General features: G+C 42.5%; 2 protein-coding genes across 2 annotated transcripts; both read left to right on the top strand.

Moving 5' to 3' along the window:
• Positions 1 to 3,231: 3,231 nt before the first annotated feature.
• Positions 3,232 to 7,381, top strand: LOC146680826 (uncharacterized). Its single transcript, XM_085449552.1, has 5 exons — positions 3,232 to 3,889; positions 3,971 to 4,030; positions 5,820 to 5,900; positions 6,488 to 6,553; positions 6,869 to 7,381. Exons 1-5 carry the CDS (start codon positions 3,340 to 3,342, stop codon positions 7,108 to 7,110), a joined length of 999 nt encoding a protein of 332 aa, XP_085305678.1. The 5' UTR covers positions 3,232 to 3,339; the 3' UTR covers positions 7,111 to 7,381.
• Positions 7,382 to 19,394: 12,013 nt separating this feature from the next.
• LOC146680825 (uncharacterized) lies at positions 19,395 to 20,237 on the top strand. The gene is made up of 3 exons (XM_085449408.1): positions 19,395 to 19,722; positions 19,803 to 19,920; positions 20,052 to 20,237. The coding sequence occupies exons 1-3, from the start codon at positions 19,615 to 19,617 to the stop codon at positions 20,210 to 20,212; spliced, it is 387 nt and encodes a 128-aa protein (XP_085305534.1). The 5' UTR covers positions 19,395 to 19,614; the 3' UTR covers positions 20,213 to 20,237.
• The last annotated feature ends 254 nt before the right edge of the window (positions 20,238 to 20,491 follow it).

Below are 20,491 nucleotides of genomic sequence, written 5' to 3'. Positions count from 1 at the left end.
ATCAACATGTATGAAGTAAACTGCCCTCAAGTCTGTTTGTCATTCTGTAATTACACATATACACACAAACTTGGAAGATGATGTTTGATGATAATAAACCCTTTGAGTAAACATTGCATCAAACTTGCAAACTTCTTACAATGTCAATATAGGAAGCCCAATAAGGTACTGGGTCTGATTAATCCAGACCTATTCCAATAGATCAATCAGGCAATTTGCAATACAAATGCTTGATGGTGTCTCTACACATTTTCAATGACTTTTTAGTAGAAGTCCTTTTCATCTCAATCTTTATTAATTAATGTAGGATAAACATTTTAGCTTTTCTGTTTCTCATTAGATCATATATATGTATATATGTGTATGTGTATGTATGTATATATGTGTATGTGTATGTATGTATATATGTGTATGTGTATGTATGTATGTATGTATGTATGTATGTACTAATTAGTCTGTTTTTAAAATAAAAATGTTTTATATCTCAAATCTGATGAAAAAAATTGATTATTAGGATGATGCAGTATATCATATTCATAAGTTTAAAATGTGTCTTAAACTTAAAAAAAAAATCTGCTTTTTATTCTGAATTATGCGTTGGTTTTAAATTCACTTTATGCTTGTTTATATTTAGTGGTCTTAGTGAATATAATTTGTGATGTGTGGGATCGCTACTTTTTAAATTATAACTTAATGAATCATCGGTTGTTGTCTAATGCTGTGGTTTCTTTGTATTTGTAGAATGCCGTTGTGTGTGGCATAAGATCTGCCTCCAGACATCTTCAGAAGACTGGGATATGTCCGACGTAAGTGTACAGTGAAATTCAACCTGGAAAGACTCCGATACGGAGAAAGAATTAGACATGCTTTATTGAACATTAAATATTTGGCGGTCAGACCCCGGCGGGAAAACTGTTGATAAAAGCATTGCTGATTGAAGTAGGAGGTCTTCCCCCGGGGTCTGGACACTGGTGGTGGTATGGAGGCAGGGGGCAAGCATAGGGGTGCAGGGGTGGTGGAGGGATGCGAAAACGCTGAGAGGCCGAGCTATGGGTGAAAGAGCTTAAATGCCCAGATGCTGAATGGAGGCGTAGGTGCAAGGGAGCTCCGGATTGGCTGCGCCGGAGTGAGCAGCTGAAGGGAGTTGAGATGATGATGATGATGGAGACGATGTGCAGGTGTTTCTCCCAGGTTGAATTTACGCAGGCTTCATTATAATATAGTTAATATTGACGTAGATGCAGTTCGTGAAGATTGCCACATGTTGCTTGCTCTTCCTTTTTCTTTCATCACAAAATTATAAGGATAATCAGTTTTGTAAGTGTTGTCTCAGATAGAGAATTGAAAGCAGAGAGATTTTGGACTGGATAGAGTGTAGAAGTTATGTGAGAGAGGCCAGAAATAAATAAACACATTGTAAAAATATTACTTAGATTTTATTATAATCCTTTGTAAAAAAAAAAGAGAGAAAAGAAAGAAAAGAAAAAAAGAAACAGTTTCATACAATCTAGTCTCAAAGGTTTTACAAATTTTGATCTGTGGGGGTCATTGTGGGAGGGGCTCGGGACCAGGTTAGGGCTGGTGTCTTAGTTTTTTTGTTTTGTGTTTGTTTTTTTTGTTAATGTCATTGTTCAAAAAATATAAATTGGATATTAGAAATGGGACAAATATCAAAAAAGTACTGAATCGATCACAGATTGCAAATTGATCAAGCAGAATCAAAATACTTGCACAAAATACATATCTGCTGCACATTTTCTTCTTTAAATCAGGAGGTATTTCTTAGTACTTTTAAGACATCTAGAGACTTTGGTTTACGTCCCGAGCTCTGTGACATGAACAATTTAGCATTTATCCTTCCCATGTTTATTTCTGTTATTTAATCTATGCTGTATTTACGAACAGGGTGATGTCTCATCTGATGAAGAATACATCCCAAATTCTGCATCAGATTCAGAAAGCTCAGGAACAGAGTTGTCTATTGAGTTACCTGGACCATCAAAAAACTCCCATGCTGCTAGCATGCCTGATTTATGCGTTACTTTTGCTGAAAAAGAACAGACCATGGATGTTAAGAACAACTTTGAGCACATTTTGAATGATCTTGAAACTACTGATGATCTTCATCCCGACCAAGAACCAGACAGCTCAGAGTCATGCCAACAGAAAACAAAAGATGCATGTAGCGAAAAGAGTACTGTGGATATTAGCCAAAATGAATCCCCAACCAAGTCAACAAAATTAATCAAAAGCACAGTCAATTTTTGTTTTGTGTGTGGAAAACCTCAAACAAAATTTGCACGTCATCTGGAGACGCATGTAAATGAAAATGCTGAAGTCGCCCAGGTGCTTCAGTTACCCAAATCATCAAAGAACAGAAAAGTTCATCTTGAAAGGTTACGAAACCTTGGTAACTTCAAGCACAACTCTGCTGTTAAAACCACAGGATCAGGTTGTCTTAAAGTGAAAAGGATCTCAAAAAAGAGCAGCAGCAGCGCTGAGACATACGAGTACTGCTTATACTGTAAGGGTATGATATCCAGAAAAGAAATTTCTCGGCATATGAAAAGATGTGCTTTAAGACCAGAGAATAATGCTGAAGAGAAGCTGAAAGATAGAGTCTTTGGTATAGCATCTACTCAATCCACAATGTCTCAGCCAATTTCAAGTGAACTCTACTCAGTACTGGGCAAGATGCACAAGGATGATGTGTCTAGTGCAATAAGGAATGATCATTATATTATGCAGTTGGCTCAGTCTCTTTTTAATAAGCATGGAAGTGACAGATCAAAGCATGAGTATATAAGACAGAAAGTAAGGGAACTTGGGAGATTACTTGTGACTTTGCGTCACACAACAAGAATCCATAATATGGAAGAGGCAATAAAACCAGCCAACTTTATTCTTACTAATGCTGTCAAGAGAGTTTCAGGTTTTGATACTGAAACCAGCACATTCAAAGCCCCAAGTTTGGCCCTGAAGCTTGGACATTCTCTCAGAAAAATAAGTGATATTATCATGTGTCGTGCTCTCATGGAAGAGGATCAAGAGGCGATCGATTCAATCAGGAGGTTTCACACACTTCATGAAACAAAGTGGTCTGAATTAGTTTCCCATTCAGCCTTATCAAACCTGAGTGAGGCAAAATACAACAAGGTCGACAGCCTTCCACTGACCAGAGATGTTCAGAAGCTGCAGTTATATCTTGGTCAGCAAGTGGAATCGGCTAGGGAGAAACTAGGTGATAACCCAACAGCAGGAACTTATGCAGCACTAGCAAAGGTGATCCTTTGTCAAGTGATTTTGTTCAATAGGAGGAGGGAAGGTGAAGTAGCACGTATGACTGTCAAAAATTTTGAAGATCGTGACATGTCCAAACTAAACGATGACATCAGCTCTGGGCTTACAGAAGTTGAGAAAAGGCTTTGCCAACAGTTTGCCAGAGTGGAACTGAAGGGGAAAAAAGGACGAAAGGTGGCTGTGATCCTGGCTTCTGATATGACCGATAACCTGTCACTCCTCGTTAGTAAGAGGAAAGAGTGCGGGGTATCTGAAAACAATATGTACCTTTTCACCATTCCTTGTAGTGATGGTCACTACAGAGGGCAGTTTGGTCAGTTTGCAGATGCTTGCGGAGCTGAACATCCTCAGAACCTCAGATCAACTAACCTTCGCAAACAGATTGCCACGATAAGCCAAGTCATGAACTTGAAAGATAATGAACTAGACCAGCTGGCCGATTTCCTCAGCCATGACATTAGGGTCCATAGAGAATACTATCGACTGCCCCAATCAACAATTCAGCTGGCTAAGATCTCCAAGTTGCTCATGGCCATGGAGAAGGGAACTGTGAAGGATATTCAAGGAAAAACTCTGGATGAAATTGGTGGTATGCATGGTTTATATGTTGTTAAATCGGCTTGGTGTTTGTGAATATGGTTGGTCTAATAACATTTTTTCAATTTTATAGATGACATAGATGGGATGGCTACTGGATCACAGCAACTCCCTGATGCTTCCACATTGCGAGGTACTGAAATTATTGTATTCTGTGTTATAGACTTTGCAGTTGTATTGATAAAATATTTAAAATTTACATTTTTATATATTTAGATAATGTTATTGCAGTTCTGTTTGTACTTTGCTGTGTAGTTAATACCATTTACAGTGAGGAAAGTAAGTATTTGCTATTTTGCAAGTTCTCCCACTTAGAAATCATGGAGGGATCTGAAATTTTCAGCGTTGGTACATGTCCACTGTGAGAGACAGAATCTAAAAGAAAATTCCGGAAATCACAATGTATGATTTTATTAAAATGTTTTTGTATATTACTGCTTAAAATAAGTATTTGAACACTTGCTTATCATGCAGATTTCTGACCCTCAAAGACCTGTTATTCTGCTTTTAAACAGTCCAACTACACTCTGCTCATGATTCTAATTTAGCAGCACCTGTTTGATGCCGTTAGCTTTCATAAAGACACATGTGCACCCCACAATCTATCAAAAGTGTTGCAGCAACATGAGTAAAACCAAAGAGCTGTCCAACGACACAAGAGACAAAACTTTAGACCTTCACAAAGCTGGAAAGGGCTCCAGAGCCACTGCCAAGCAGCTCGGTGCGCGACAGTGCGCGTGCACGCATGTGCGTGTGCACGATGGAGCGCGTGCAGGTGACTGTGCGTACCCTCTGCAAGACTCCTGCAGGCGCCCCTGAATGGAAGAGGCTAATGTCTTCCTCGGACTGGAGCCCCACGTAAGATCTCAGTTCGTGGGGTGTCAGTGATGCTAAGAAAGGTGAAGAATCAGCCCAGAACTACACGGGACGAGCTGGTCAATGACCTGAAGAGAGCTGGGACCACCGTTGGCAAGGCTACTATCAGTAATACACTGAGACGTCATGGTTTAAAATCATTCATCACACTGAAGGTTCCCCTTCTTAAGCCAACCCATGTCCAGGCCCGTCTGAAGTTTGCCAGGGACCATCTGGATGATCCAGAGTCATGGGAGAAAGTCCTGTGGTCAGATGAGACCAAAATAAAACTTTTTGGTCTAAACTCCATTGTTGGGGTTTGGAGGAAGAAGAAGGATGAGTCTCATCCCAATAATACCATCCTACAGTGAAGCATGAGGGTGGAAACATCATGCTCTGGGCTGTTTTTCTGCACGGGGGACAGGACCACTGCACTGTATTAAGGAGAAGATAAACGGGGACATAGATTGTGAGATTTTGGGCCAAAACGTCCTTCCCTCAGTCAGAGCATTGAAGATGGGTTCTGGCTGGGTCTTTCAACAAGACAAAGACCTGAAGCACTCAGCCAGGAAAACCAAGGAGTGGCTCCGTAAGAGGCATTTCAAGGTTTTGGAGTGGCCTCACTAGTCTCCAGACCTCAGTCCAATAGAAAATCTGTGGATGGAGTTAAAAGTCTGTGTTGGCCCAAAACATGACAGATCTACAGAAGATCTGTGTGGAGGAGTGGGTCAAAAGACCTTCTGCAATGTGTGCAAACCTGGTGAAGAACTACAGGAACTGTTTGGCCGCTGTAATTGTTAACAAAGGCAATATTAATATAGTTTGACTCAAGTGTTCAAATACTTATTTTACAAAGAAATATACAAAGAACTTGTTATAAAATCATACAATGTGATTTCCGGAATTTTCTTTTAGATTATGTCTCTCACAGTGGACATGTAGCTATGATGAAAAGTTCAGACCCTTCCATGATTTCTAAGTGGGAGAACTCGCAAAATAGCAGGGTGTTCAAATACTTCAAATGTATATATGTATATATTATTATTTATTTTTTTTTTTTTTGCTAGAAAAATCTATCAATGACAATGAAGAAATATTAACTTCTGTGACTTCTGATTTGCCTCACTTCTCCGAGACTGCAGCTCAAGGTACATTTTCAATGCTGTACTCAAAGTTTTCCCAACATATCTTATGTAATGAGCTGGGATCTGTGAGTTAGTCCTGTTCAGAGACAAATCCAGTGAAATGTGCAGTAACGTATTTTAACAGCGCACATCACGTATGATAACGATGCTCTCTTGTTTCATTAATGCCATTTGCATCTCTGTTTTTCATTGCATTAAAAATGAAATCAGACTTTACTATTAACACTACTATGCTGATTACGATAACCTGGGATTGTGAATAGAACAATATTACTAACCATCAGTACATTTTTACATGGTCGATTGTTAGTTGTTCCATTCCTAATTGTGACACTAATGCTTTATGACTAGTATTTTGATGCTTCATCAGTTTTGGCCAAGCAAAATTTGGCCTGTGCAAAATCTACATCATTTCCCAGTAAACTTATTACCCAAGGTATTGTTGACTTCATCCAGTTCAGCAGCATTGCCATGTGTATAGTTAGTATAATAGAACTGGCTGTCACTGTCCCCTCTGTGCCCATGGTGTTTGATTGGTAGGCAGAAAGCCTCTTTAAAACCATACATTTATACTGTGCAATTTTTTTTAGATGACCAGGGGAATGATGCCTGTGTGACTTCTGGTTCACCTCCTGTCCCTGACTCAGTTACTAAAGGTATGATATAAATCAGATGCCATGTCCATCACTAGGCACTATGTGCAGTCAACACCAACATCATGTGGTTAGACATCATATAACATATAAAGAAGCTGAATGTATTTTGTGTTTACCAAGCAGTGTGATGAACTATCATGTTAATGAAAACAATCAAACTTTAAATTTTATCAGGTCTACAGTCTATTTATTATCACACACAATTTGTTTAGACAAGTACCAGCTTGTTTTCACAGTTTTGAACACCATCTCTACCTACAAGTGCATCTCACATGATCTTTTTAAACTTCAAATTTGTTTTGTTTTATTGAACAGGTTTATGTGTTTCATCAAGGCGGTGTGTGAAGAGACCATGGTCTGAGGAGGAGATAGGAGCGGTGATGAAACATATGAAGCCTTTTATTGAAAACGGTATCACTGTCACCAACCAGCAGTGTCTGAAGTGCAAAGAAAAGGAACAACCTATCTTGGAGACGAGATCTATTCAAAACATTCGAGATTTTGTGCGCAACAGAGGACTGGCCTTTAAAAAAAATAAAATAAATGTTAAACACTAAATGCACTTTTTGACAGTCTGAGCCTTTACCTTTCTGGGCCTGATTTCAAGGTTAGTGTTCTCCATTCAAAAAGTATGTAGTTGACTTCACTGTGCTCACAGGCAGTGTTTTGTTTTGATGTGTGGTTAGCCTGAGTCTTTTAATGCCAGGATTCACTTTTATTTTCCTTCAATAATTGTTACAATGCTGTCCTTTTAAGGAATTGATTATTGAGTTGGTTATATTAAATATAGTTCAGTAATTCAACAAATGTGTTGTGTGTTGATATAAGTCTTATGTATAAGTCATGGTGTCAGCCCGACTCACCCCTGGTGTGCAAAGGTGCTGTTTTATTGGTCAGCCACTCAGTGCCAGTTTCTTCAGGACAATGAAAAACTCTATAATACATAGTTTGTTCTAGTTGATGTAAGCACTGTTGTGTTATGGTCGCCGGTTCGATCCCTGGGCTCTCTGTCCTGGTCGTTGTGTCCTTGGGCAAGACACTTTACCCTACTTGCCTACTGGTGTTGGCCAGAGGGGCTGATGGCGCGATATGGCAGCCTGGCCTCTGTCAGTCTGCCCCAGGGCAGCTGTGGCTACAACTGTAGCTGTCTCCACCAGTGTATGAATGTGAGAGTGAATGAATAGTGGTATTGTAAAGCGCTTTGGGTGCCTAGAAAAGCGCTATATAAATCCAATCCATTATTATTATTATTATTATTATTATTATGCTTCTAGTTGTTTTAATGACACTTTGACCACCTGTTAGTAGATCACAACCGATATGATCTGTGGTGTTTTATGTAAGCTTGTATGTCAGATTGTAATGCTCATCAGAGAAAACCAAAATATAGTCTTTTTATTATTTTTTTAATTTATTCATCCATCCATCCATCTTCAACCGCTTATCCGAGGCCGGGTCGCAGGGGCAGCAGCCTAAGCAAATTTATTCAATTTTACTATAATGATGTATCAGTCACAGTCTTATAATACACGTTCTTTTCTAAGAAGGTTATACTTAGTGCATGTGTGAGTATATGTACAGTGAACTGGCTTTACACACCATGTGTCCTTTTAAACCAGATTTACTCAGTGTGTGTGTGTACAGTAGACTGGCTTTACACACCATGTGTCCCTTCAGAACAGACTATACTTTGTGTATATGTATGATGACATCACTGACCTTGTACACCAGACTGTCCTTATAGACCGAGCTACAGAAAAGTCTCTACAAACCACCAGAATGTCTGAAAAAATAGCCTTTTTTATATCTCAGTCGAGCAAAGAAAATGTTTAAATTTTAAGTTGTGTATAGGTTTGCTGATTTTTTTCATGATTTTTGATATGCATATTGTAGCTCTAGCACCTCTGGAACCCGGTGTCCCCATAGCCCTATGTCCAGTCTGATTTGCCAAAAATTTCAGAAATTGTCCCTCTAACCCAAGAAACGGGTGTGTGTGTGTGTGTGTGTGTGTGTGTGCGCGCTAACCACAATTGCACCCTATTTCACCTCGCCAACTAGCTCCTGACCTCTAACCAGACAGAGAGACAGAAGCCACTCTCATATATGTAATAACCGAACTGAAACTATGTATATGTCATCTACTAAATAAATGTTTCAATCAAGAACCTCTACTAAAAGCTTAATACAAAAATATGAACTTATAAACGATAATAAAAATGACCTGATATAAGTGTTTTATAAGCATGTATTGCAATTCCTTCTATGTTCTAGTTTCCCTCAACATGTTACACCTGAACAGTCACGCCAGTGAAGCTTAAGACCCTTTTTTTTTTTTGCCTGTCCCGTTTGGCTCTTTTGCCATCAGAATTATTGTCTAAAGGCAAAGAAAGATGCCCAACAGATTTACTTTACCAAATTGACCATCCCAGCCTTGCCGTAATGGTCCATTTGATTCACCTTTTATTGTTTATTTTATTTTCACTTACTGAATACGGGACAGACTTGACTGGGGGAAAGAAGGAGAGAAAGAAAGAGGGAAAGAGAAACAGCTGAGAAGAGGGACGGGGGAGAAGGGCAAAAGACAAAAACCAACAGAATGAGCAGAAAAAAAAAGAAATAAAAAGAAATAAAAAATGCATATATCAATCACCTGGATCACCTGCTAAGAAAGAAAAAAGAAAACAAGCAGAAGAGAACAAGAGTAATAGAATAAACAGCATCACAATGATATATGGGAATATGACAGTAAATACTAAATATTAAACATTATTGTGCAGCACATAAGATCAACAGAACACAGTGTGCTTTGAGGTAGGAGCCAAAAAGGGTGTAGTTTGTGGGTGTGATCACCCGTGTGTACACCTGTGAGCATGGACGCGCTTGTTTTTTTAAAAGGTTCCTTCATGTAATGATCTGCTAGAGGGTGTGGGGGGGCCACAGCCCCGTCCTCCAGGGCATGAAGCAGGTATGGAGGAGATCAAAACTCCAGACATCCAGAGGCCCCCAGAACACAAGAGACCAAGGAAGACCAACAGAGGGGCAGCCGCACCACTGTCCCAGAAAGAGCTGAGGAGAGTCCCAGATGAGGGCTCACTCAGCAGCCGCGGAGCAGAAGCCAGGGGGAGTTGCAGTGACGAGCCCGCGAGCTCCGCCGGCAGCCAGCCGTGCCTGAGTGACCGAGCCCCAGGCCGAGAGGCCGGGGGCACCCCACCTCCGAAGTGGCCCGAGCGAGCCCCAGGCTCCAGGCCCCAATAAGCGGCCGCCAAGGAGTGAGCCGGTGTGTACCTGGACGCCCATCCCCGGACACAAAGAACCACCAACGCACCGATGTCTGAGGGAGTCCGCCACTGGCAGGGGAAGTGGTGGTAAGGGGAGATAGGCCTCCAAACCTTGGAGAGCCTGAGATGTCCCCAGAGAGGTGGCGCCTGACACCCAACCTGACATATAGACACAGAAATACAGGCACACACATATACAAACATCCATTCCCACCCTCATGCTCTCATATGCACTTACTCCACACTCAACCAACGTGGAGACAGACATAAAGAGACGCTGTACACACGATCACACTCCCCAAGCGTACTCTACAAACCGGGTCTAGGTACCCTTGCCCCTGGAGGGGGAACAGCACCCAGACCCAGGTGGTGTTACCCTTTTCCCTGCGGTGGGGTGAGGCAGACCGCCCCGACTCCGCAGCAGCAGGGAGGCCCCACACTCCAGACCGCAGTCGGACGGCCAACTCCTCCTCCTAGCCCCCCCCGCTCCAGCAGGTCGCAGAGAATGGGGGTGAGAGAAGACTCCAAACCTCCCTCCACCCGCTCATTGTAGTGTTGATGCATGTGTGTTCTAAGGTGCATTTAAAACCCAGGAGGGCATGGAGCTACCTGCCAGAGAGCAGCAGGTAAGCGCATGGTCCCTCCTGCTAGCCCTCAATGTCTACGTGTATTTAACCTTGAGAGGTGGGCAACGATGCCAGGGGTGGGGTGTACACCCTGATGGTACTTTGGATTCCGTGTAGCGTGCTCACCCCCAAGATCCTATATGTATGTGTAATGAGAGTGTGAGTAATGCGAATGTCTAAGTTGTGAGATAAAATTGAGGCAGAGGCAGCCTGCCTCAATTTTGGGGTGGGGGGGGGCCCAGGCCCTTCCAGACCGGGGCCCAGTGCAGCAGCGCCTCCCAGCCCCACAGAGCCCGGGACAGGCCACCCAACCCCACCACAGAGAAAACTGCACCCACCCCACCATCCACTCATCTTCCAGACTACATAAGACAATAAACACCCAGGCTGAGATCTTCCTCCACCTCTCCTGTATCTCCCCCTCCTGCAGAGAGCGCTCCCGAGGAGAGGAAAGCTCCTGCAAGATGTGACAATCTCCCCCACCAGTTGAAGAGCCCCCCAGGTGGCTCGATGCACCGGCGGCACCCTGCTCCAGGGCTGGGCACCCATGCACCCACCCGCCCACAACTCCAGCAACACACCAACCAGGACCCAAGTCCCCGAGGCCCGGCCCGGGCCCCAGCCCAGAGACGGAGCGCCCCCAGAACCTCACGCCCATCCCGGACCCACCCAGGGGCAGCCAGGCTATCAGGTCAGTAACCCACGTCCATCAGCACAGACCCTCCCCTAGCCCCGCTGCACGCAGCCGCGAGGAAACAGTCACCTGAGAGCCAACAGAGCCCCTAACCGGACATGACCGCTACCCCGGGTTGAGCCCCCCAAGGAAGATGCCTCCGGGGAACCCCCCGAAGGCGGGACCAAACTATGACCCCCCCACCCCCACTAGGTGATGGAGCTGATCAAAGGAGCCCAGAGCAATTGATCTGATGTGGTGGCAGAGGCTGTATCAAGACTAATGTAATCTAATAGATAATTTCTATATTGGTTAGAATTAAGATTATTTTTATTTTTCCAGTTCATGAGGACTGTTTTCTTGGCTATGCATAGGGCAGTGAAAACCATATGGGCGATATTCTTTTCTGAAGTGACATTATCTAAGCTGCCCAACAAACACACTAAGGGGGAAGTTGGAATGTTACATTTCAGACACTTTGATAAGTCTTCACATATCTCGCACCAAAACTTCTGAACTGGTGGACAGAACCAAAGAGCGTGGATATAATTGTCCGGTGAATTCGTTTGGCAGTGTGAGCAGTTGTTGGTAGACGTAAAGCCCATCTTGAACATCCGATGACCTGTATAGTGCACTCTATGTAATATTTTGTATTGAATTAATTGAAGACTGGGATTTCTAATTAGATGAAAGGTTTTTAAACAAATCTGAGACCAGAAGTTTTGGTCTAAGTTAACTGATAAATCCGCTTCCCATTTTGCAATAGGAAGTGATATTGATTCGTCTGTTTTAGAAAGCATTCTGTATATTTTGGATAGTAATTTGGGGGTTTTAAGAGTAAGAAATTGAACCACACTTGGTGGTGTTTGTAGTTCAACTTGACCTGGTTTAAATTTCTTTTTTACTATGGATTTAATTTGTTGATATTCTAAAAATCTTTTCTTGTTGATCCCATATTGTGTAACTAGTCCGTCAAATGAGATAAATTCTGTTCCTTCTAATATATGTTCTAAACATTTGATTCCTTTACCACTCCAATCTGAAAAGTTTATCATATTATTGTTTTGTAATATGTCAGGGTTGTTCCAGATAGGTGTACGTTTGCATGGGATTAATGAAGACGCCGTCAATTTTAGAAACTCCCACCATGCTGTCAGAGAAGAGCTGATGTTGATGCTTTTAAAGCATTCATGTTGTTGGATGTTTGAGCTGATAAATGGTAGGTCTGAGATCTCTAGATTATTGCAAAGTGCTTGTTCTACATCTAGCCAAGGTTAATCTAAGAGGGTATGTTTTAGCCATCCTGAGATAAACTGAAGCCTGTTGGCTAAGAAGTACTGCTGAAAGTTAGGTAGTTCTAATCCTCCCTTATCCTTGGTCTTTTGTAGTGTTTTTAAGCTTATACGTGGGGGTTTATTTTTCCAAAGGAATTTGGACATACATGAATCTAGCGATCTGAACCAATCTTGTGGCGGTTTAGTTGGGATCATTGAGAATAAATAATTTATTTTTGGTAAGACCATCATTTTTATAGCGGCAACCCTTCCCATGAGTGATATGGGTAGACATTTCCATCTAGCCAGATCATCTTCTACCTTCTTTAAAAGTGGGATATGGTTTAATTTAGTTAGATCTGCAAGCTTGGGAGAAACATTACAACCCGTTCTCACTCCCAAAGCGTAACATTTTACGCTAGGTGACAAATCGTCACCATATTACGTTTTCGGCTACCCACCACGTTCCTAAATGACGACCTCGGAAAAAGAGGAAATATGAGAACCGTCTGGACTGAACCTACACATGTTCGCTCTTATTCTTCAAATCGCTTAGAAACACGCTATTTAACATCATTAAAGTCCTGGTTAAGGTCAGGAATAAGGTTATGGTCAGGGCTAGGGATAAGGTTAGGTTTAGGGCTGGAATACAGGGCTGGAACGTCTACTCCCGCGGGAGCGTCATTGCACTGGATTCCAGCCATAACCCGCCGCGTACCATAAGAACGCCGAAGGTCTCCTTTCGCGTTCCTCAGGAACGCCGCGGGACGTGACAAAACGTCGACATGTTACGCCTCGGGAGTGAGAACGCTCTGAACATTAATACCTAAATATTTTATATTTCCCGATTGCAGTGGTGTAGAAGAGGAATTATGGAGGGAGCAATTAATCGGTAGAACTGTAGATTTTGACCAGTTAATTGAGTAATTTGATATTCTTGCAAAAGAGTTTATCAATTCAATCACCCCAGAGATATTGGTTTGTGAATTTTGGAGAAAGAGTAACACATCATCCGCATAAAGGCTGATTTTATGTTCCACGTTCTTGCATTTTATGCCCTTAATTACTGAATTCTGTCTAATTGCTGCTGCTAGTGGTTCAATAAAAATTGCAAACAGTGAAGGGGAGAGTGGGCATCCCTGCCTGGTGCCCCTCAAGAGACAGAAGCTGGAGGATGTTTGGTCATTTGTTCTAACACAAGCTGTTGGGGAATCGTATAATATTTTTAATCAGTTTATGAAAGAGGATCCAAAACCAAATTTGTGTAAAGTTGCAAATAGAAATTTCCAGTTAACTCTGTCAAATGCTTTTTCTGCGTCTAAAGAGAATATTGTAGTTTCTAGGTTTTTACTGTATGAGTAGTCTATCAAATTAAGTAATCTTCGTGTATTTGTTGATGAGTGCCTACCTTTTATGAAACCAGTTTGGTCAGGATGAATTAAGAGGGGGGTTATTTTCTCCAGTCTCTTTGAGAGAGCTTTGCAGATTATTTTAAGGTCTACATTTATAAGGGATATTGGACGATAGCTTGAGGGATATACAGGGTCTTTGCCTGGTTTTAGCAGGAGATTAATGTTTGCAGAATTCATATTTGATGGAAGTCTGCCTGTGATGGCCAAACCTGTGGCCACACTCTAAAGTCGGTAACTTTTGTATTTTCATTCTTCATTTGAACATAGTAATACATTTTAGTTGCCAATAACTTCATTGATTGGTTTGGATACATTTGTTCTATTTGTAAGCACGCACATTTAGTTTACTTATGTATTCATACTACTTAATTTCTTTGTTTTCTGACTAACTTTTGTCTTTTATTTCTTACCTGCCATCATCCCTGGGAGTTGCTGGACAAAAGATGGTAGCCAGGGTTTGAAACCATTAAATACAAAGGAAGATGATTGGACCACACCACCACTTCCTGCTGAAGGGGGGAATGTGTGTTTTCTTTACTTTAAAAACAAAGTATTTGTATTTAATTAAATATTTGAGTTTAGGGTTTAATGGGGTTTTTGAGTTTCTTCTTTAGTGTTTAGTTTATTAACAAACCAGATTGTACTGCAGCGTTTGTGATTTATGATTGTGTTTTGTTTGTTACCCCTCATGTGTCACAATGGTCTGATCAGCCATTATATATACCCTTGTATGTCATTTCATGTTTAGGTCAATTATGTATGTTTGGGCAGTCATTTGGTTTGTTAAGTTTGCAGTCTTTGCCTGAGTTCAGTTTTGTTTCTTTGACCTCTTTTATGAGCTCAACATTTATTAGTCTTGTAAATATAATTTTTGGGGGTTAAATAAATGGAAACTATATTTTTCGAATAATTCCTGGGCTCCTCCTGTTTTTCAACTCGGTCCATCACATGTGGTGTCAGAAGTGGGATCCTTCAGTTGAAGAGACAGGATTTTTTTTTTTGCATTTTTCTGCCCTTTTTTCTCCCCTGACAAACTTTTTGAGCCATGCAGAATGCTGTGCGCCCAAAGAGAGGAAATAAAATGGAGGCCAGAGAGGCCTTGCAGCAGCCAGAGAGGGAGAAGGAGATGGAAGAAGGAATTTCAGTTGTGGCTGGAGACACTGAAGGAGAGGATACCAGGGAGCCAACTCTCCTTGATATTGCTGGGATTCTTCAGGCTTTCATGGGACAACAGGAAGTTCGAGATAAAAAGCAGAGAGAGGATGCTATACTGCAAGAACAGTGTTTTAAGAGTTTGCAACACCAGTTTCGGCTTTTGCAAATGGAAGTGCAGGCCAGAACCACCCCACTTCCAGAGCCCACATCAACTGATCCAGAGTCTGTTGAAACTCCAGCTGATTATCAGACACAAGCAACATCTCAGCATGAGGGTTCTGGCTCAGCCTCCATATTAACAGGTCAGTCTGTGCATATTCATCATCCTAAACTGGAGAAACTAGCTGTTGAAGATGATGTTGAAAATTTTCTGACCACTTTTGAGAGAATTGCAGCTGCTTGTCGTTGGCCAGAGTCAGACTGGATTTTTCACCTCATTCCTCTTCTTACTGGTAAGGCTCGAAGTGCCTATGTTAATATGGATGTGGACGATTCACTGCAATATGAGAAGGTAAAAGCTGCCATTTTGCAAAAATATGATATAAACCCAGAAACATATAGGCAAAGATTTCGCTGTCTTGAAGTTTTTGATGAGAGTCCCAAGGAACTGTATGCGAGACTGAAAGAACTTTATGAAAAATGGATTCAGCCGAAAAACAGAACTGTAAAAGAAGTTGGTGAAATTATTATCTTGGAGCAGTTTTTAAGAATGCTGTGTCCTGAGCTTCAGGTCTGGATTAAGGAGCATAATCCAAAGTCTGCTGCAGAGGCCGCCACTCTGGCTGATGTGTTTGTAGCTGCCCGAAGTAAGAGTCAGCCATGGAGCAACAGTGCATGGAAGGCTGCCAGAGATTCACGTCGGTCGCAACCCCCTCAGCATCCTCAGAGGTCAGCGACGGGTGTGGGTAAGCCCTTTACAAGGGAAACGCAGCCTCTGAATACCTCGAAGCCAGGTAAAAGGCCACCAGTGTGCTACCTTTGTGGACAGGAAGGTCACACTAAGCCCATGTGTCCTAATAATCAAAGCAAATTATCTCAGATGTGTTTTGTGCCTCACCAGAATGTGGATATTAAATCTGAGAGAAAGCAGTCAAATAAAATCACCACAGTTAAGATTAATGGACAAGAAATTAATGCTTTAATAGACACTGGCAGCACACAGACTCTGGTACACAGGAAATATGTGTCAAAAGACTACACATGCCCCTCTGAAACCTTATCAGTTTGCTGTATACATGGTGATGAAAGACCATACCCTACCGCTGATCTGTTTATTGAAGTGCAGGGGACACCCTATCTGTTAAAGGTTGGTGTAGCTGATAATCTGCCCTATCCTGTAGTTCTTGGGGAGGATCTGCCAGTCATCTATGATTTGTTGAGAGAAGTGCAAGAGTGCAATGTTGCTATAACAAGGGCTCAAACTAAAAATCAGGATGAGCATTATGCAACCCTCAGTGCTTTACCCTTCTTTGAGGCTGAACTAGAGACAGATCCCGGGAAGTCTCGGAAGCCACGCAGTCAAAGAAGACGTGAAAAATTTCAACACACTGTTGGAAAGACATCAGTTCAGGCTGCTCCAGATATGCCTTTAGGTTTTTCAGTACCTACGAACATCAGACAAATGCAGCAGGCTGATCCAACTTTGTCTGCCATGTTGCTGAGGGCTAAGGAAAAGGACTCTGTTGAATCTGACACAAATAAAGAGCTGTACATTCTGCAAGATGGCATTTTATACCACCAGCACGGCCAGGTTAAACAGTTAGTGGTCCCTAAAGTAGCCCGTGAAACAGTGCTTACTTTGGGGCACTCCATTCCCTGGGCTGGCCACCTAGGGAAGCATAAGACCACCGCTCGCATCAAGCGATACTTTTTCTGGCCTGGTTTACGCTCAGATGTTGCTATGTTTTGCAGGAGTTGTCCTCAATGTCAGAAGACTTCAATTAGAGCCCCCACCAAAGCACCACTCCAACCTCTCCCAATCATTGGTATACCATTTCAGCGTCTTGGCATGGACGTAGTTGGTCCTGTAGAAAAAAGCAAATCTGGAAATCGCTTTATGCTAGTCATTACAGACTATGCTACGAGGTATCCTGAAGTCTTTCCATTAAAAACTGTTAAAGCAAAAACTGTAGCTTCCTCATTGATTCAACTGTTCTCAAGGGTTGGATTCCCACAGGAGATTTTAACTGACCAGGGCACTAATTTTATGTCCACACTGTTGAAAGAGGTCTATAAGCTGTTAGGCATCAGGAGTATGCGGACAACCCCTTATCACCCACAGACAGATGGACTGACGGAGCGCTTCAACCAAACTCTCAAACAAATGCTCCGAAAGTTTGTCAATGATACAGGGTCTGATTGGGACCAGTGGCTGCCATACCTCCTTTTTGCCTACAGGGAAGTTCCTCAAGCCTCCACTGGCTTCTCCCCGTTTGAGCTTCTTTATGGCCATGAGGTGAGAGGCCCATTGACCCTGCTAAAGGACTCATGGGAGGGAGAGCAAGGTAAAGAGGAATCGGTCAATGTTACTTCATATGTCATTCATATGAGAGAAAAGCTTCAGCAGATGAGTGAACTGGCTCAGAGTCATATGGCAGCTGCTCAGAGGCAACAAAAGACTTTGTTTGATAAAAAAAGCTCGCCACAGGAGTTTTGTCCCTGGCCAGAAGGTTTTGGTAATGTTGCCAACTTCTGACAGCAAGTTGCTGGCAAGGTGGCAGGGACCCTTTGAAGTACAGAAGAAACTTGGACCTACTACCTATAAAGTTTCTACACCAGGTCTCCAGCGAGGGAGTAGAGTGCTCCATGTTAACCTTCTTAAGGAATGGATTCCACGCACTGAGAATAAAACAGAGTGTTTGCTTATTCACAGCGTGGATGAGGAGGAAGAAGTTAATGACTACTTGCCTTCAGTAACAGTCTCTGTCCTGGACCTGAGCCATCTCACCAGTGAGCAACAGTCTCAGGTAACGCCTCTGATTAATTCAGACATATTTCAAAAGTACCCAGGTCGCACGAGTCTGGTGGAGCATGACATTGTTTTAAAACCTGATGCAGCTGTGAAGCGTATGAGTTACAGGATACCGGAACGCTTCCTGGTGGAGTTAAAGGAGGAGGTGGACCTCATGCTGTCTCTTGGAATCATTCAACCTTCAACAAGTGAGTGGTGCAACCCTGTTGTGTTGGCTCCGAAAAAGGATAGCACGATACATTTTTGCATCGACTTCAGGTATCTCAATTCCATATCAAAATTTGACTCCTACCCGATGCCACGCATTGACGATCTCATTGAGCGTTTGGGGAAGGCAAAATATCTAACGACCATTGATCTCTCCAAGGGATACTGGCAAGTACCTCTCACTAAACAGTCTCAAGAGTTGACAGCATTCCGTACTCCGTGGGGATTGTTCGAGTTCAGTCTTGCCATTTGGTCTGCATGGGGCCCCAGCAACATTTCAAAGACTAATGGATAAGGTACTCTGTGGGCTCTCAGCATTCACCTGTGCGTACCTTGATGATGTTGTTGTTTTCAGTGGAACTTGGGAAGAGCATGTGGATCACCTAAGAATCGTGCTGGATCGGCTGTGTTCCGCAGGGCTTACCATCAATCCGGCAAAGTGTGCTCTTGCTAGGACTGAAGTCCAGTACCTCGGGTTTACTGTTGGAGGTGGGACAATTAAACCACAGGTTGACAAAATTAATGCAATTGCATCATGTCCTCTTCCACAAACCAGGAAACAGCTGCGATCCTTCCTCGGCATGGCTGCGTTCTACAACAGATTCATTCCCAACTTCTCAGCTAGAGCAGCCCCACTGACGGACAGGATTGGCTCAAGATGTCCCAATAAGATTCGGTGGACAGCTGAAGCTGTTGCAGCTTTCAAAGACCTTCGCCAGTCCCTGAGTAAGGACCCCGTTCTGCACTCACCAGATTTCACAAAAGACTTTACATTGCAGACTGATGCTTCTGAAAAGGGTTTGGGAGCAGTGCTTCTGCAGGGACCATCAGAGGATCGACATCCTGTCGCCTACATCAGCCGTAAGCTGCTACCAAGGGAGAGCCGCTACGCAACGGTTGAGAAGGAAGCCTTGGCCATTAAATGGGCACTTGACTCTTTCAAGTATTATTTGCTGGGAAGAGAATTCATCCTTCAAACTGACCACAAAGTCCTGCAGTGGCTGGAGAGAATGAAAGACACTAATGGGAGAATCACCAGGTGGTATCTGGCTATGCAGCCATACCGGTTTAAGGTTCACTATATCCCTGGTAAAGACAATACCACTGCTGATTACCTCTCTCGCTGCCTGATGGAAGATCCAGAAGTGGGGGGGTGTGTGATGGCCAAACCTGTGGCCACACTCTAAAATCGGTAACTTTTGTATTTTCATTAGTGATGGGACGTTCTGTATCGAGTAATGGAGGGGGCGTTTCCGCGAAGCGCGTATCGAGGCTTGCTTCATTTATGGGAGGAGCTGAAAATGATGACGTCCGAAGCCTCGCTGCCCGGCTGTACCACGTGACTGGTTCATGAAGTGGTTCGAACTTTGCCGCGAGATATGACAGCGATATAAACCCCTCAGACTTCATTCAAAAATGTGGGTGTTTGATGGAGAGTTGCGGTTAGTGAGAGTTTGGAGACCGTATGGAGGTTTATGAGAGTGAGGAAAGTCAGGAGAGAATGGAGCCAGCTAAGAAGAGGAGGATGTCCTCCCCTGTGTGGGAACATTTTGATCTTATTCCTCCCAACAAGGTATTTCTACAGAAGATGTAGTTTCATGATACTGATGGTGCAATACAATTTATGTTGAGCTGTCTTGACTTTTGTACAAGGTGAAGTGTTTGCTATGTGCCAGTGAGCTGGGATATAACAGCAACACCTCATCCATGCTTAGGCACTACAGAGCTTTGCATGAGAATAAGGGGTACACCGATTGTGGAGCAAGACCAGGTGAGCCATCAAATGCAATGATAATATAGGATGCAGTAATGTTACTAAATGATATAACAATATTATACAACTGTTATAAGTTACGTGTGTGATATTTATATTTGTGCTTTATCTTTATTGTCTTTCCTCAGGAGAACAATCTCAAATAGATGAAGACCTGGTCAGCATGGTGATTGAGGACTCCCAGCCATTTAGCATTGTGGAGGACAAAGGATTCAAAAGATTTGTTAAATCATTAAATCCTAGCTATGTTCTCCCCACTAAAAAGGTCATAAAAGCAGTGAAAATTTAGTTTTTACAGAATAAAATGTGAACAGGCAGGACTGAGGCTCAGTGTGTAGCTGTCCATACCTCAACGTTACAAAAGCACAACCACTGTCCACACCCCAACCACACCTCACAGTAAATGATCATTTCCATTTCAAGCATTTCCAAATAATCATTTCCCATACTGCCACTATAAATATACACAGTATACTGCCATCACTACAATATACATGTTTTACACACTCCTTTTGTTGTTGACATTTACAGGCTGTGTGCAAAATGCCACACTCTTCAAATTCATGCC

Source organism: Copadichromis virginalis, linkage group LG23 (assembly GCF_057382275.1).
Source record: "Copadichromis virginalis isolate Kocher_CV1m ecotype Utaka linkage group LG23, C_Virginalis_male_GT1.1, whole genome shotgun sequence".
NCBI classification, from domain to species: domain Eukaryota; kingdom Metazoa; phylum Chordata; class Actinopteri; order Cichliformes; family Cichlidae; genus Copadichromis; species Copadichromis virginalis.
Note: the sequence above shows the minus strand (reverse complement) of the source record. Positions and strands in the feature narration are given on the sequence as shown.